The sequence below is a fragment of the Lepidochelys kempii genome, chromosome 3 (genome assembly GCF_965140285.1).
Source record: "Lepidochelys kempii isolate rLepKem1 chromosome 3, rLepKem1.hap1, whole genome shotgun sequence".
Taxonomy (NCBI): Eukaryota; Metazoa; Chordata; order Testudines; family Cheloniidae; genus Lepidochelys; species Lepidochelys kempii.
In genome coordinates, this window is record NC_136382.1 from 124,242,124 (window position 1) to 124,259,203 (window position 17,080).

The 17,080-nt window shown below is 38.6% G+C and overlaps 1 protein-coding gene across 5 annotated transcripts in view; it reads left to right on the top strand.

The window, feature by feature from the left end:
- Window positions 1-17,080, top strand: part of PACRG (parkin coregulated) — a 493,217-nt gene that overhangs the window by 155,714 nt on the left and 320,423 nt on the right. For all 5 annotated transcript variants that reach the window (XM_073337862.2, XM_073337863.2, XM_073337860.2 and 2 more), the window contains exon 3: window positions 7,840-7,974. In XM_073337862.2, the coding sequence (XP_073193963.1) occupies window positions 7,840-7,974 (135 nt within the window). The remainder of the gene's footprint in view (window positions 1-7,839; window positions 7,975-17,080) is intronic.

A 17,080-nucleotide genomic window follows, 5' to 3' on the forward strand; every position in this document is an offset into this window, starting at 1 on the left:
TTCATGCTTTGTGTGTATAAAAAGATCTTCTACACTTTCCACAGTATGCATCCGATGAAGTGAGCTGTAGCTCACGAAAGCTTATGCTCAAATAAATTGGTTAGTCTCTAAGGTGCCACAAGTACTCCTTTTCTTTTTGCGAATACAGACTAACACGGCTGTTACTCTGAAACCTTTCTAGGGATGGTGAATGCACAAGAAGCTGTGAGGTGATGGAGGATGCTCAATCACTGTGTAGGGATGGTTCATGCACAGTGTGGTCAGCTTTAGATGTAGTGAGAGGTCTGCTCAGTGAGGATGGAATCTTCTTTGATTTTAGAAGCTAAAAATCTCAGTCTCTATTCAGCATGCATGAACTGCAATTTTTCAAAGGCTTATAATTTGGGTAGATTTGCACAGGGCTAGCAAAAGTCACATCCCTGGCACAAAGGCCACTGCCCTGCCAAATTTCAAGTCTCTGCTCAAAAGTGTGAAAGTTCTAGAACTTTTCAAAGAATGTATTTTTTCCTTTCCTCTTTTTTGGAAATGATTGAACCATTTTGGATTACATTTTCCAAAAAATTCAACCTGAGACAGACACCTGGCCTGGAAAAGTTTCAGCCTGAATGGTTGAAGTTTTGCAAAGTTAAAAACAATTAAAAACAGGATCTTATAATGGGAAATGTCAGGCAACCTTAATAAGCATAATTTCCAACCTCACCTATAATATCTATACCGTGTCCTTATTTTAAAATTTTCCAATTATTACTGTAATTTTTGTCTGTATTGCAAGGTTTTGTGCATCCTCAAGATTTTGGCTAATTTCTACCTTGTCTTGTGTGCTCTAGAGGAGAGGAAAAGGTGCAGACATGTCTCCCTCCTTACGCTCTGAAATCCCCTGTGTCCCAGCACTCCTGTACAGGAACCAGGTAGAGTGGTGCTCTGTTGGGACTGTATAGCAGGGGGTGTTACTATTGCGCAGGTGGTGGTCCCTAGCCCTGAAGTGGCTTGTGGAGTATAACCACTTACCAGTAAACACTGCTACATTTTGGATGTGTTGTAAAGAACACTGGTGAATGTTCTGCCATTCCAGTTCCCTGAGCCATCCTGTCTACATCTGCCATGTGAAGGTGGAATGGCTCATTGAACCCCCACTCTGCCATTATAACACCACTTCCCACACATACCCCATGCTCAGTTTGAGTGCAAAGAATCAGAATGTAGCCCTTTGGTTTCCTAACCAACTTTCTCCATTGTTCAAGATAAGAATATAGTACCATAATAATGTGCAATTAAGATTGCAAAGAATTTTTCAGGCAAAACAATCCATGGAAAAAACCCAGCACCTTAACTGGTAGTCAGATGACTTCTGATACCAATAACTTTATAACTGCTAAATATTTTATAAATATTCTGGAAGATTTATGTCAGTAAAAGCTGGTAAATCCACTCATCCTCAAGAACCCGTCTAAGTGTTTAGCCTCTAGGAAGAGTGATGTTCCAGACTTTTCTGCCTTTCTAGTCAGCATCCAAATATATGAATCAAAGAACATGAACATCTGTTTTAAACCTTTCAAATAATATTTTACAAACTTACCAAATATGTTCTGCACTATTAGTTGTTCATAAGATTTATTATGGAAACAATAGAATGATCTCAGCCAATCATAGTTTTAGGAAGTCTAAAGAGTAAGGCTCTTACTAATAATACTAACCCTTTTTAAGACTACACGTGTCTGATCATGTCATTCATTTTCCATACCAGCATTTGAATGGTTATTCACTTTTTATGACTGAGAAAATATGTATTTGCTCATACAAATTGAGTAACAGTCAGCTGTGCCCATATATATTTACTTAGTTTGAATCAACACCACCAGTTTGCACTTGCAAAATATAAAATGTTTTGTTTTCTTTTATAGGTTCAATGGTGTGTATACATTTTGTGTCTCTCCTTAGAAAAGTTGGCCCTGTAGTTCTGTCCTCAAATAATTAATCCTCGTTCAAACCTGCCCTCAAATAATAATCTGTCTAGCTCATGTTATTAATGTGCTGTCACTGAAAAGTCCAAGCAAATAACGTTGCAAATGGTTTTAAATACCCATGAAGCAAGGGAAAATTGTGGATTTTTTTCCCTTTTTTGCTTAATGGCTTGTATCTTTTATCTTGTCACATAGCAGGAATAACATTCAGTAGCATAGAACTGCATTAAAGGACTTTTGCAATTACCAGACTCTTCAACTTATCTTTGGCATTTAACGAACCTCAAAAGCTGTTTATTGCTTCGTATACTTTGCCATTGTGAATATTAGCCTTTAATTAACTGGAAGTGATCAATTACTCTCTGATCTCAGTCTTTCTAACTATAATATTCCAGCGAAGCATTTTTCTCAAGTTGTAAAAGGGAGGGTTTTTTGTTAAAAACGTAATGGAAAACTTTCATAATGCCTTTGTTACTAGGTATAACAATGGAATCCATAACATGTAGGGGCAACACACAGAAGTGACTTTTAGTAAAAGTAAAGCATTCTGTTGTATATTTTTTAATATTTAGAGATTATGCAGTATTGTTTAGTTTACTCCAGTGTCCCAATCACAACATTGGTCCCCTCTTAAAGGTTGAGAACTCATATACCTGGAAGGTTCTGAGAAAGATAATTTGAACATTTATCTTTTAGATGAATAGGGACATATTGTATGCATTTATGAGACACTGGGTTGCTTTAAATAAACAGTACCAAATCTTCCATCAGCGCTACATAAATAAGTAATCATCCTATTAGACCTGGTTGAAAAATGCCAATTTTTTTGGTAGGAAATTTTGAAAAGAATTAAGTTTCCAACAAAAATGTTTTGGTTTTCAAGTCATCTTCTCTTTGTTGTTTTATCAATTTCTTATCAACAGCTTCCTCTTGATGGTGCTCATTTGGTGTTTTAGGCAGAGGAGCCTGAACAGCATCATTGTGACATCAGGGGAAACTCCACCAAACATCACTCTCTCTCCCTCCAGTAACCCTAACCTTAAACCCTAATTTTACTGCTTTTCTTGATCATCTCTCCCCTTGGCAGACCCATTTGAATTCTGCACCAAAGGATTCTGCACCAAATGAGCACTGTTTATATGAACAAAAACAGTTTTGACTGGACAAAAGTAAATTGTCTGTGCCAGGGATAGTGTGAGGGGAGTCACTGTGCAAATTTCCATTCCATATTAGTCAACCAATATAGCTCCTGATCTGAAGCAATCCTGGCTATTCCAGTCCAGACCCTTGCAGCCCCACAACTCTGTAAAAACAACACAGTCCTCCATTTGCTGAGACCTCACTTTGCTCAGCTAGTAAAACCTATCCTACAAGAAGAAAAAATATTAGGCAAAGGATATTTGCCTGACCCTGTCTCCTTTCAGAAGAATCCCCTATAAAGTAAGAATCATGGAAGTGGGAAAGTGAGGCCTTATCTACACAGGGGAAATTGATTGGCATAGCTATTTCGGAATAACTGTTCAAGTATAATTGAGCTATTTTGAAATAACTCTCTCCTGGATGGACATTATTCTAGAATAAAATTGCCTATTTGTTTATTTATGTATATTATCATAGTGCCTTGGAGCCCTAGTTACGGACCAGGACCCCATTGTGCTAGGCACTATACAAACACAGAATAAAAAGATGGTCCCTGCCCCAAAGTGCTTATAATCTAAATATCAGCTGAAACATCAGACATATACAGACACGTATTTCAGGGGAGTACAAGGAAACAATCAGACAATATTGGTCATCATGATAAATAGTGGTAGCAGCACACCCATGGCTTAATGGTTGTCAAGTTTATTGTAAGGCATCGAGGAAAAGGAAAGTTTTAAGGAGGAATTTGAAGGAAGGTAATAAGGTAGCTTTGTGGATACTTATGGAGAGCTCCTCTCAAGTGAAGGGCATCATGGGAGAAAGCGCAAAAGTGCTTGTCTGAAAATGTAACAAGTGGATGAGGAAGACTGGCATCATTGGCTAACTCGAGGCAGTGGTTAACATTTCGATAGTGAATGACAGATGATAGGCAGGGTGGGGATAGACCACGAAGCTCCTTGAATGTAAAGAAAAGTAGCTTAAGTTTGGCATGATAGACAGGGAGGAGCCAGTGGAAGGATGCAAAGAGAGGGCTAATATGGTCAAAGCGATGGGTTAGGAGAATATTTGCGGCAGCATTCTGAATGGATATGTGCAGGCCAAAGATTGATTTGTCAAGGCCAGGGAAAAGGTTGTTGGAATAATCAAGATACTGAAAGCATGGATGACAGTTTTAGGTGTGTGGGTGGATAGAAAAGACCATAATATATAAATGTTATTGAAAAAAAATCTGCAATACTTAAACGTAACACAAATATGAGGAGTGAGAGAGAGGTCTGAATTAAGATTACACCTGGGTTACAGGCCTGAAAGACCGTCAGAACAGTGTTTACAGCCGGTCTGAAATTTTTTCAACAAACTGTTTTTTTGTTGTTGTCAAAACTGAAACTTTGCTGTTGAAACCAATATGCTTCAGTGAAAAGTATCTCAAGTCCAGGATGGACTTCTTGGTCAAAGAAAGACACCCACCACCCATCTCAAAATAGCCAATATCCTAGTTGTTAAGGCATTCACCTTTGATGTGGGAGAGCAGGGATATGAACATAATTCTTCCACATCCCGGCTGAGTACCCTAGACACCAGTTTATTCTAGTGTGTGTCTTTCCCTCTAGTGTGTGTCTTTCCCTCTCTCCTGTTTTTTCCCAAAATTTTGAAAAGTCTTGCTTTTGTTCTGATATGGAATGAAATTCTGAAACTTCATAATATTCTGTGAAATGGAATTCTTATTTTCTGGCCAGCCCTAGTGATATTGCTCACAGTGATTGAGAAAGGAGGTAGTGGGGAGGATTTGAAGGGGAGAATTATGAGCTTAGTTGTAACCATATTGTGCTTGAGCTGACAGCTAGACATCCATAAGGTGATGTCAGAGAGACGAGATGAGATTTTAATTTGGAGAGAAGGAGACAGGTCTGAAATACAGAGGCAGATTTGTGATTCATCAGCACAGAGATGGTACTTGAAGTTGTGTTTGCAGATGAGATTACCCAGAGATAAGGGATAGAGGCAGAAGAGAAGGGACCAAGGACAGACCCTATGGATTGCCCCACAGAAAGTTGAGGGGGGATGAGGAGGATCCACTAAGGATATGCTGAAGGAATGACTACAGAGATAGGAGCAGAATCACTAGGAGAAGAACCAGGATAGAACAGAGTCACAGAAGCCAATAGAGGACAAGACTTAAAGAAGAGCATGGTTGACTGTGTCAGTGATCATAAGGGTCCCTTTTGGTCTTGGAATCTATTAATATAAGACACGTCAAGAAAGATGAGTATGTAGTGTTGATTATGAGCTTTGGATAGGAAGACATCATTACAGATTTTGGCAAGAGCTGTTTCCTTGGAGTGCCAGGGACAGATGCCAGATTGGAGAAGGTCTAGGATAGAACTGGAGGAGACTAACTCCAGTCAGTGATTGCAGACAGTGTGTTGACTAAGTTTAGAGATGAAAGAGAGAAAGGAAATGGTGTGACAGTTGGAGAGGCAAATGGGATTAAGGGTAAGTTTTTGTTGTTGTTGTTTTTTTTAATGGGAGAGCCCAAAGCCTTGTACTGTGAGGGGAAAGCACCAGAGGTGGTGAGAGGTTAAAGAGAAAAGTAAGAGGGAGGGGATGAGAGTGGACAAGAGGGAGATCAGGAAAGAGGATAGGGTGGAGTCACTGAGACAAGTGATGAGGTTAGAGGAAGAGAGCAGACAAGAAGCTCCTGCATCTGTGATAAGAGAAGGAGAAGAGATGTAGGAGGGGACAGGAAGGCAAGCCAAGGGGAAGGAGAAGATTATGTTGTATTATGCTAATTTTCTCTTGGAGGAAATTGGCAAGATCCTATGCAGAGAGAAGTGGAGGCAGTAGGAGAAGAGATACAGAAAAAGAAGGGAAGGAAGGCAGGGGGTATAGGTGTGACTTTAGGAATGAGGGTATAGGTGTGAGTTTAGGAATGATGGCACAAGAGAGCCAGAAGCGGTGGTGGGGAGACATGTGTGAGGTGCAAATGGTGGAGGCAGGGCCAGCTCTACAGTTTTTGCCCTCCCAAGCAGTGAAAAAAACTGCTGCTGCAGACGGCAAAAGGAAGAAGCTGCCACTGATTTGCCGCGGTGGCGGGTGGAACAGAGAAGCTGCTGCCCCTTTCTAACTGCCACCCCAAGCACCTGCTTGGAACACTGGTGCCTGAAGCCGGCGATGGGTGGGGGTGGTGAGAGAGTCAGGGTTAGGACCAATGTCACCAAACATAGGAGGAGGATGTGGGACCTAGATTTGTGCTGGTGGAAGAAGGTAGAAGATCAGTGTGAAGAGGGGAAGAGGAGTAAGTCGAGATGGTGGGGATTGTAGAGGGATAAGACAAGATGGAGCCACTGAGGGTAAGGGACAGGAGGGGAAGAGAAGGCAGGGGAGGGTCGGGGAGGAGGAGGAGGATGGATACTATGATGCAGAAGATGCATGTGTTGAGGAGCCATGGGTGATTGGCAGATGAACAAAATTACAAAGGAAAAAACAAAACAAAAAAACAAGCACAGGTCCCTGCTTTCTGGGAAATGTCTTCTATTATAGGAGGAGCCCTCTCACTCACCACTGCTGCCAATCATTGTTCCTGTTGGTGGCAAGGGGTCAGGGCCAGGCTAAGATGTACTAATGTCTGCTATTCCCGGTCCAGCACTTCATCTCTACTGACTGGGAAGTGCTCCCTGTAATAAGCAGAGCCCCCAAGTTGCAGTCCCCATTGGTGATGAGGGATTGGAGACATATAAACTCATTTTTATTCCAGAATAAAGCATCACAATGGGGAGCTATTCTGGAACTACTTTATTCCATAATAGTTATACTGGTCCATTTTCCCATGGAAACAAGGCCTTATTTCCAGGCCTGATTCTTGTTTTACACCAGTGTTAATGCATTACCTTTAGTGAATTTGCTTATAGAAGGCACAGAGTAGTTTTTTTGCAGAAGTTAATACTGATGGGGTCACATTAACTTTAACTAGACATTGTAAAGAAATTTCTGCACATTATGAGGAGGATACTATTGTGTTTGGTGGCCTAATCCAGCTCCCCCCTCCTCTTGGACACACCACCTAAAGCCCATATTGCCAAAAACATACTGTTTGTACATTCAGGGCTGCTTAGAAACCTCTCCCTCTTAAACATCTACCTACTACTGTAGCCAGTATTTGTGTGTATCTCACCCCTGTCCGATGCCAAAAACCAAAGGGGAAGTGATTTGTGTCTTACTTTCATATTAAAGCAAATAGAAAGATGCTTCCCAAGGAGACGTGTTCTTCTAGATGCTGATTAAAATAGCTTACACTTATGTATTGCTTTATATTTTAATTGCTTTACAAACCAGAAGTAATTAAACCTCCTAAAACATGTCAGGTATTGTAAAACTTGTGAGCATGTAGTATTATTTCTATTTTTAAAAAGTGTGAAAACTGATGCAGAGTTTAAAATGAAAAGACAATTTTTCATGGGATGATCCAAAAAACAGACAATGCAAATTAGTACCTACAGGACAATGCAAACAAAATTCTAAATCTTCATTGAAGAGTAATACTCCTTTCCTTTAATGTCTATTAAAAACCCTATCAGGACATTTAAATTGAAAGAAGTATAACATGGGAAGAGTGAAATCAGTGCCATCTGCTATCTTATCAACCCCTTTTAAACCACTAACGTTTCTAAACAAATTTCAGCATTATTATTTTAAAAATGCAGTTGCATTATGGTTTGTTTGTATATGTCTTTTTTAGGTAAGAGGACCCCCAGTTGCAGGAGCATTTAAAGAAAGACCAACAAAGCCTACAGCATTTCGCAAGTTTTATGAGCGAGGAGACTTCCCAATTGCCCTTGAGCATGATTCGAGAGGAAATAAAATAGCCTGGAAGGTAAGTCAGCGCACAGCTGTAACAGCCAGTTGCATTTATTGAAGTGACATATCTCATTGCCAAACAAAGTTGGCTTATAAGTAAATAAACTGGAGTAATTTCTTAGCAAATGGAAGATGGTGGAGGAGCTGTTTGAGAAAGGCCCCCTGAGTCAGCCATATACCTTGTCTAACAATTAAATTATATGTTGCAAAAAGGAAGATGACAGAGTTGCTTTGCCTGAGAGTATTGTCTCCTGCCCAATTCGTCTCTATTTCTATGAGGACCTGGCAACCCAGCCTATTTCAGGCAGTCCATCAAATGATAGAAGTAGCTAGATACAGTGAACAGCAGCCATTTATCTCCCCCAGATTTCACCTTCCTGCAGGACGCTTCCAAATGGAAGCTTTAATTACCTAAATGGATAGGTCAAGATTGCCTGCTCCCTGGAAATGCAGAGCAGAATACAAATGAAGGCAAATTCTCATTCCACGGCTGTACTCTCAGTATGCAGCATATGTCAGGCAGCGTAATCGCTGTCATACGTGCCCCTGTTAGAGGCTGACCTCCACTGCAGAAACCATTACGGCTCCGACATTTCTCTGACAAAAGGTTAATTGGCTTCAAAATAAATGTATTGCCTAATGACTCCATTCTAATGCGTCTGTGTTTCTCTTTAAAAGGCTCAGTGATGTTATTTGTAAAACTTGCCAATCTTCTAAGTAACTAGAGCAGGCTTTTAAATTTAATTTGAAAAATGAGTGCTGATCTTTAACCTGCTCCTGCTATTTAATTTATTTTTGTTATCAAAGAATTACTTAACTTTTTGTGTTATTTATTGGGCTAGAATAAGATTTTTCTGGAAACAGAATAATAGTTACACAGGGTGAGTGTGATGTACATGAGGAAAAATACATCAGATCTGTAGAATTTGAATTGTTCATGTTAAACATGGTCCTAATTTAAAAATATAGCTCTGTTAATTCAGTGAATGGAAGGGGGATTTCACAATACAGGGTTTGATCCTCCTCTCACTGACATAAATGGCAGCAGGATTAGGATTATAGTGTGGAAGTGAAAGTATGCTGTTTAATTACTGGTTATTTGGATATAGCTTTTTTACTTACCAGGCTATAAGTTGTTGTGAAGGCCAAGACTATAATAGGATTCAAAAAAGAACTAGATAAGTTAATGGAGGATAGGTTCATCAATGGCTATTAGCCAGGATGGGCAGGGATGGTGTCCCTACCCCAGGGGTGAAAGTAACATTATACACTTACCAGCACAGGAGCCTGGCTCTGGACCCCCAGAAGGGGCGGGGACTCGGGCGGTAGCGGTGGCCGGAGCCCCGGGCCCTTTTAAATTGCTAGCCCCAGGACAGCTGCCCATTTTGCTCCCCCGCCCCGGTCAGTGGCTTAGGAAGGCGGGGGTGGGGTGGGGTGGGAGGAAGGGACAATGACATTTAAGTGCTGCCCTGGCAGTGCTTTAACATTGGCTACATACGGGCCAGACCAGTGGACACTTTTTACTGGTACACCGGCCCGGCCCATACCAGCCCACTTTCACCCCTGCCCTAGGCTCTATTTGCCAGAAGCTGGGAATGGGCGACAGGGGATGGATCACTTGATGATTACTTGTTCTGTTCATTCCCTCTGGGGCACCTGGCATTGGCCACTGTCTGAAAACAGGATACTGGGCTAGATGGACCTTTGGTCTGACCCAGCATGGCCGTTATTATGTTCTTAGGGTCTTAAAAAGTGGGAAACATGGAACAGACTGTAACTTTATTTCATATAACTATTAAATCAATGCAGGGAAACAAGACATAGTTCTTGCAGCAAGGGGAACCTGCAGCCAACCTCTCAACCATAGCTTTTCCACATTCTCAGTGAAAACTAGGAGATTCCAACATCCCCTCTGACTGGTCCATGGATTGACTTGGCCATGCCAACTTCCAGGATTTATCTTATTCACTCTAAACTCATAAAGAGGACTAACTAGCCTTAAACTGCTCTTCAGCATTTTCTGCCACTGGGGGTCAGTGTCCTGAGATATTTCAATTTCTAACCGCATAACATTAAATTGAGAGATTCCAATCACTTTTACCCCATTTTAATTGCTACTTGGCCTACATATTCCCTCCTCTCAACCATCTTACTACTAGATGCTGCTAATGACTCCTTGGCTAGTAACCAAGACCCTTTGTGTACAGCGAACCTTCCAGGTAAATCTTAATGTCTAGAATAAAGAAGTTGTTCCCAATGTCTGAAAGGTGAATTGTGTTTGAATGGAATGGCCCTGGATAATCATAAGCTATGTTCAATGTGCCACGGTGCTGCAAACATAATCCAGGAAAGGCTTTCTCATTTCTCATAGTTCACAATGGCTCCCTCTCCCTCCAACCTCTGCAGTTGGACCATAATACAGTAATATGGTCAGCAAGAGGTAGGATTGCAATGTCATCCAGGCCCTTTCTGATATTCCTAATCCCTGTCTGATGACCAAATTATACCATTGAGTACTATGCAGTTTAAGCATACACTGAAAAATGGGTAAGGTGGAAGATGGGCTTTTTTTGGTTCCCACCTTACCTTACAAGGGGACCAGGTAGAGATCCTGGCAGTTGGGAGGATACCCACTATTGCAGGACTGTGGGCAGGATAAGGAGAATGGTGTTCATACACATGTTAATAGCTGTGGGGGTAGAGTTTATATTTTTCTCTTTGTTTTAAGACACAGACACATAGCTCAAATACAGACATACATCTGAATACTAATTTTCATCCATTATATTGACTTCTAAATCTGCCTAAATCATGAAGACAATGATCTAATATTTCTCAGTCAAAACCTTTGTTTTCCTTTAGAGAGTTTGCTAGAACTGCATTAATAAATGAAACTAGATGTTGCCTTTAATGATACAATGTTTGGAAGAGGTTTTTCTAGAAAATGTTTTATAGAAACTTCATTCTATTGCATTTATTTCCACGTATCATCTGGTTTTACTGAAACAAGGACAAGCAGAGAAAAAATAAATGATGTCACATTTATCGTAGATATTTTAGTCTGATATTACCACATAATATCACGGTTTTATTGTTTTTTCTTGTTCTGTTTATATGTGATGCATGTCATGGTTCATTTCACTTGTTAGCTTGTCTGTTCAGTGGTGCACAAGAGCTAATGCAAGGGGAGTCTCAAAAACGTGATTTGTTCTGACAAAGGAAAACACCTCAGGATGTTCTTCCTTCCCATGAAATATACAATATTTAATTTTCTAATAATTATTAAAACATGATGTAAAATAATTATAATTATGAGATATTAAAATAGTGAAAAAAATGTGTTGATCACTCAAGTATTCCATTAAGGCTGGGGTTAGACTCAACATGGTGGTCTTCAGTTAGCTGAAAAAAATCTGAGATTTATATAAAAACTAAGATCAGTGGTCTAACAATATGTATATAGAGGGGGTTTATTGTGTCTAGTAAGCAAACACAGACCTGCAAACACTTATACACATGCTAAACTTTAAGTATGTGATTAGTCCCATTTAGGGAGTTGTCTACACATGAAAGTTATTCTAGAATAAAGTAGGGTGTGAATTGAAAGCAGAATAACTATTCCATGTGTACATAAGCCCTGTGTGCAGAATTTGAGCCATAATTAGGACCTGATTTTCCTCTCATATGCACTGGTAGAGTTGTACTGGTTTGAGAACAGTATCAATGGAGGACTACAACTATCTAACATGTTTTTAAAGGTATTAAATCATCTCTAAAAAAGGTACTTAGTAGTGTTTAAAACTGTGTTAATAAAACCATGTTAGCTAATATGTTTTTAAAACACCACCTATTTTTCTAGTTTAGACTGGGCCCTGGAGGTTTGAATTCATCCCTTCCCTGGTAAAGTTCAAGTAAATGGGCTTAGTGCAGGGGAATATGCAGAAGTTTAGAGGAAATAAAACCCAGGAGTAAGTGTGGATTGAATGGCCCCTCCGAGCCATCTTATTTGGAGCTAGTTTCGAGATCTGCTTTGCCTGCACTTCCAGAAGGTTTATTCTGGATGTGTAGTTTGTTGAGTTGCCTTTTACCACTTATAATTTGCAATTTCACAATGGAAAATGAAAGGAGGTGTGCATTTTATGACTTTGAGGGGTTGTGACAATGTCTGATCTCTGTCTGATCAGCTGGAGACACAATACTATTCAGTGGATTTTTTCAGTAGAGGCCGAAGAAAGTTAGATTTTGCTACAACAAAGTTAACTCTTACTGTAGGTTTTTAAGTTTACCATAGCAAAGGGCATCTCCTTGGATGCTCCTGTAATATTGGGTATTGTGCTTCAAAGGCAGTCATATTAGACTCTTCTTTTTCTCTCCCCCCCTTCTCTTTTTTTATATTATTCAGATTTTTTTTCTTAAAAGGCTGTTTCCACCTGATAGAGGAAAACAGATAAATAAAATGTATTTATAATCTAGGGCTAGAAAAGTGCTCTATAAAAAAAATTTAAAAAATAATTGAACCAAGCTTGAAAGAATAACAAATAGACAAAGTACTAAGTAACTCCGGCAGCACCTCCCCCCCCCTCCCCCACATACATTTAAGAATAAAAAGTAATACCAATCTAAACAATCTTGGTTTACAAACTATAATCAGTTCCCCATCTAAAATAAGATAAGAACCTCTTAGTCATAGCATCTGCCTGCGTTTGTGGAAAATGGGCCCTTTCAAAGAAACTTGGTGTCTTTTATTGATGAGATTATAAAATTTGTTGATAAAAGTAACAGTTTTATGTAGTATATTTAAACTTCCATAGGGCAATTGACTTGGTACCACACAACATTCTGATTAAGAAACTAGAACCGTACAAAGTTAATATGGCACATATTAAATAGATTAAAAATTAGCTAAGTGATAGGTCTCAAAATGTAATTGTAAATGGGGAATGATCATCAAATGGGTGTGTTTCTAATGGAGTCCCACAGGGATCTATTCTTGGCACCACTCTATTTAACATTTTTATCAGTGACTTGGGAAGCAGTGATTCTGAAAAAAAGACTTGGGGGTCATGGTGGATAATCAGCTGAACATGAGCTCCTGGTATGATGCTGTGGCCAAAAGGGCTAATATAATCCTTGGCTCATAAACAAGGGAATATTGCATAGGTGTACAAAAGATATATTACCTCTGTATTTGGCACTGGAGTGATGGTTGTTGAATACTGTGTCCAGTTCTGGTGTCCACAATTCAGGAAGGATATTGATAAGTTTGGAGAGGGCTCAGAGAAGAGCCACGAGAATCATTAAAAGATTGGAAAACATGCCTGATTGTGACAGACTCCAGGAGCTCAATCTGTTTATTTTAACCAAGTGATGATTAAGTGGTTACTTGATCATGATGTCTAAGTACATATATGGAGATCAAACATTTGATAATAGGCTCTTCAATCTAGTAGACAAAAGTATAACGTGAACCATTGGCTGGAAGCTGAAGCTAGACAAATTCAGAATAGAAATAAGGCACACATTTTGAACAGTGTAGAATAATTTACGAAGGGTTGTGGTGAATTCTCCATTACTGGCAATTTTTATAGAAGTTTTTCTAAAAGATATGCTCTAGTTCAAACAGGAATTAATTCAGAAAAGTCCTATGGCCTTTGTTATGCAGGAGGTTAGATTAGATGATCACAGTGGTCCATTTGGCTTTATAATTTATGAATATTGGTGAAGTTATCCCTTTGTTATTCTCAGCAGTCAAACCTACACCCTGACTTGTTACTTATTTCCATGGAGGGAAAAGCGAGCCTTCATATTAATCACTTAGCTCTTTAGTTCATTTACCAGACAAGCCTGAGATTTTGATTGCAATCCAAGCAAAGTATCTACTCAGAATACTCTGGACTTTTTAATTCCCCTTCATGAAAACTTCTAACATCTGCATCCTGTGAGTTTCTTTGGCAACTGGCATATGGTCAATATAATATTTAGAAGTGCAAATTATGCCCTCAATTTACATATGTGCATTGACATTAGTTTTGAATGGAGTTGTACAGATAGTACTGTTAAATAAAAATGCATAAAAAAATTATAAACATTCATGTTTCAGGGCAGAAAGCCACCTATAACTGAGGGGTAGGAAAAAATCTTCATCTATGGGTAGGTTATTTCATAATTGTCCATGCTTTTTGCATCTTCCTCTGAAGCATCTAGTCCTGGCCACTGACATTTTGCTATGGTAATTCCATTATTATACAAAAAAGTTGTTACTGATAAACAGAAGACTTAATATTTTAGATCTTGATGACAATATTGCTGTTAATTTGGAGTTTGCAAGTAGTCAGAAGTGTGAACATTTAAAAAATGAATGTATTAAACTGTAGCAGTAATCTTCTGTAGGTATTGTGAATAGTTGTTTGGCAATCCTGCAGTTCTCTGGTAGCCTGTGTATATCACAATTTGATTTTAAAGTTTAGTAATATGTTCTTGCACACAATTTCATATAGAGCTCTGAATAATAAATGCTCATAGCTCAGGTCTGACAATATACATTCCTGAATTTAAAAAAGTCAGAATCCAATTAAACCTTGGACAAGGAAAGTTGATAAAACCAAAGAAGTATTTCTGAAGAATTATTAAGGATACATTTTAAATACACTCTCAGTATATCCCAGAGATAGTCCCCAGAATGTCTGGAAAATCAGGATTATTTAGGTGGTAAAGGTTAATTATAAAAATCATAATGCTCTGAAAAGGAAAAGAAATAATAATTCTTCAAAACAATTTTAGCATTTTCAAAAGAATGGAAACCAATTTCAAGGTTAGCAAACTTTTTTGTGCAGCAAAAACAGGAAGGTAGGCCTGGTCTATGTTTCCTAGCATAGCTATGTCGGTTAGGGATATGATTTTTGCTGACACAGCTATGCGAACAAAAGCCCTAGTATAGATGCAGTTTCATGGGCAAAGGTACTTTTGCCAGCATGTTTTATTTCACTGGGGAAACTGGTATAAGCTATACCAGTAAAATAACTTTTTTACTGGTATATACGGCATCTACACCAGGAGGGTTTACTGATATAGCTATACCAGCAAAACTTTTTAAGAATAGACAAGGCTGTAGGTAAAAGAAGAATGACTGGTGTTTCTATTAGCTTCTAGTGGGTGATAGTGTTTTATTTTTCTTAGCTTCTATTAATCAGAAAAAGCATGTATGGAAACCTACATCGAATTCTTGTATTGAATCTGGATTGTGCACACAGCCTTCCATCACAAAGTTGACTAGGCCATGGAGGCCTTTTTCTTTTTGAGGAAGGTAGAACACGGGAGGAGACTCATGTAAATGAGTATCCTATCCTCATTTTTGTTCTCACTTTCCATTGAATCAGTGACCCCCTGGCATATAGTCACAAAAGAGATGGTGTTGTGACTGATTCAGAGCTTTTATTATTATGTTGGTACGTATCCTGGACTGGGGGAAAGTGCAGAAGGAGTAGTTTTCTTCTTAACAGTACTTGTTTTTCTGCCAAAGATTATCCTCTTCCCTTCAGTTGAGAGTAAAATGCTTTGAATATTTTTAAATTTGGTAATTATTTTGGATGATATTGATCAACATAAATCAGTACTTACTGACTCTGCATATACCTTACTCCCAAATGTTGTTTTAAATTCATTTATGAAATGCATTTCAAAATTCAAACCACTTAAAAGCCAGTAAAAAAATATAGCAATGAGTTCATTTCCATAAAAACAGTCTCGCTGCCAGGCTCATTTGTTGTAATTTTGTAAAGTCAGATTTTTGGCAACAAATAGGACATATTGACTGCAAGAGAACGTCTTTTTTGAAAATAAAATATAGATATAAATTTAAAATATAGATATAAATTTGCTCCTTCTTCCATTCCTTCATAAGCAGTATTTAACATTTTTATTAATAAAAGATGCTAAAAGGGGCATATTATTAGGTTAAAAACCAGGAACAATGTCGTATGGATTGAAAACTGGCTGAAAGATAATATGCAAAGAGAAGTGACAAATGGCAGTATATCAAGATTGGGCCATGTAACTAGTGGGTACCACAGAAACTGATATTAATTCTTTTTTATTTATCATTTTCATAAGTGATCTAGAAGAAGTAAACTGTAAAATAGTGAAACTTCAAGATTATATTAAATTGGATGGATCTGCAAATACCAGTGAGCATAGAAATAACACACAGTAATCTAGAGAGATTAAAAACATCAGCAGATAATATGAAAATAAATTATTGGAAAATTGAATACTAAATAATGTATTTGGGGGGAAATAGTCTGCACACATATTCAGCTGAAGGAGAAAGGTGAAAAGCAGGTATGCTAAAAAACTCACCCAACTGTAGTAGCGATAGTGCATAGAAAATTTAGACATATGCAATTTGATATAGCAGCAAAAAAGACAATTCAGTTTTGGGCTAGAAACACAGCAATAGTTCTCTTCAGTTAGGCAAATTGTTATTTAAAACTAAGAAGCCTACTGTATCGACTTTCTGATATCAATGCAATATAGATGAATACCACTTATCATCCTATATGGCTGTGATGCTAGTTTGCTATTTTTCAGCTAATCAGTCTCAAAGTGCTATCATCTCTGATATGCATGTGAGCTTTTCCGAGAATTCCAAAAATTCAAACCACAGTTCCAGTCTCTTGCTTCAGTCTCTTGGCTTCTTTGCCTTCAGGTTTCTGATTTTAAAAAATGCAGACAGTTTACCACATAAGCTTGATTCTCACTTAAATAAAAGTCTCTTTACACCAGTCTGACAGTATAAGGTGGATGTAAATTACATTTACACTTACTTTAAAGCCCTTTTGCACTGCCAGAATATTGTAAAGGGGCCTTAGAATGGATAAGCATGCACACACTGATTTCATTTAGGGCCAGGATTTCACCCTGAGTGCCTATTGGCCTCTCCCTCCCTCATCCCCCCCCCCCCCCCGCCCCGGTTGTATAAAAAGGCTTTTCCTGCTGATATGTTAATTTATGAATTCACTGATGATATTCAGTGGAGTCCACTTCTGGTCAGCTCAACTGTAAGACATAATGTCCTGAGTCACAGAAGTCAAAATGAAGCGATCAGCATTCCTTTTGATAATTGT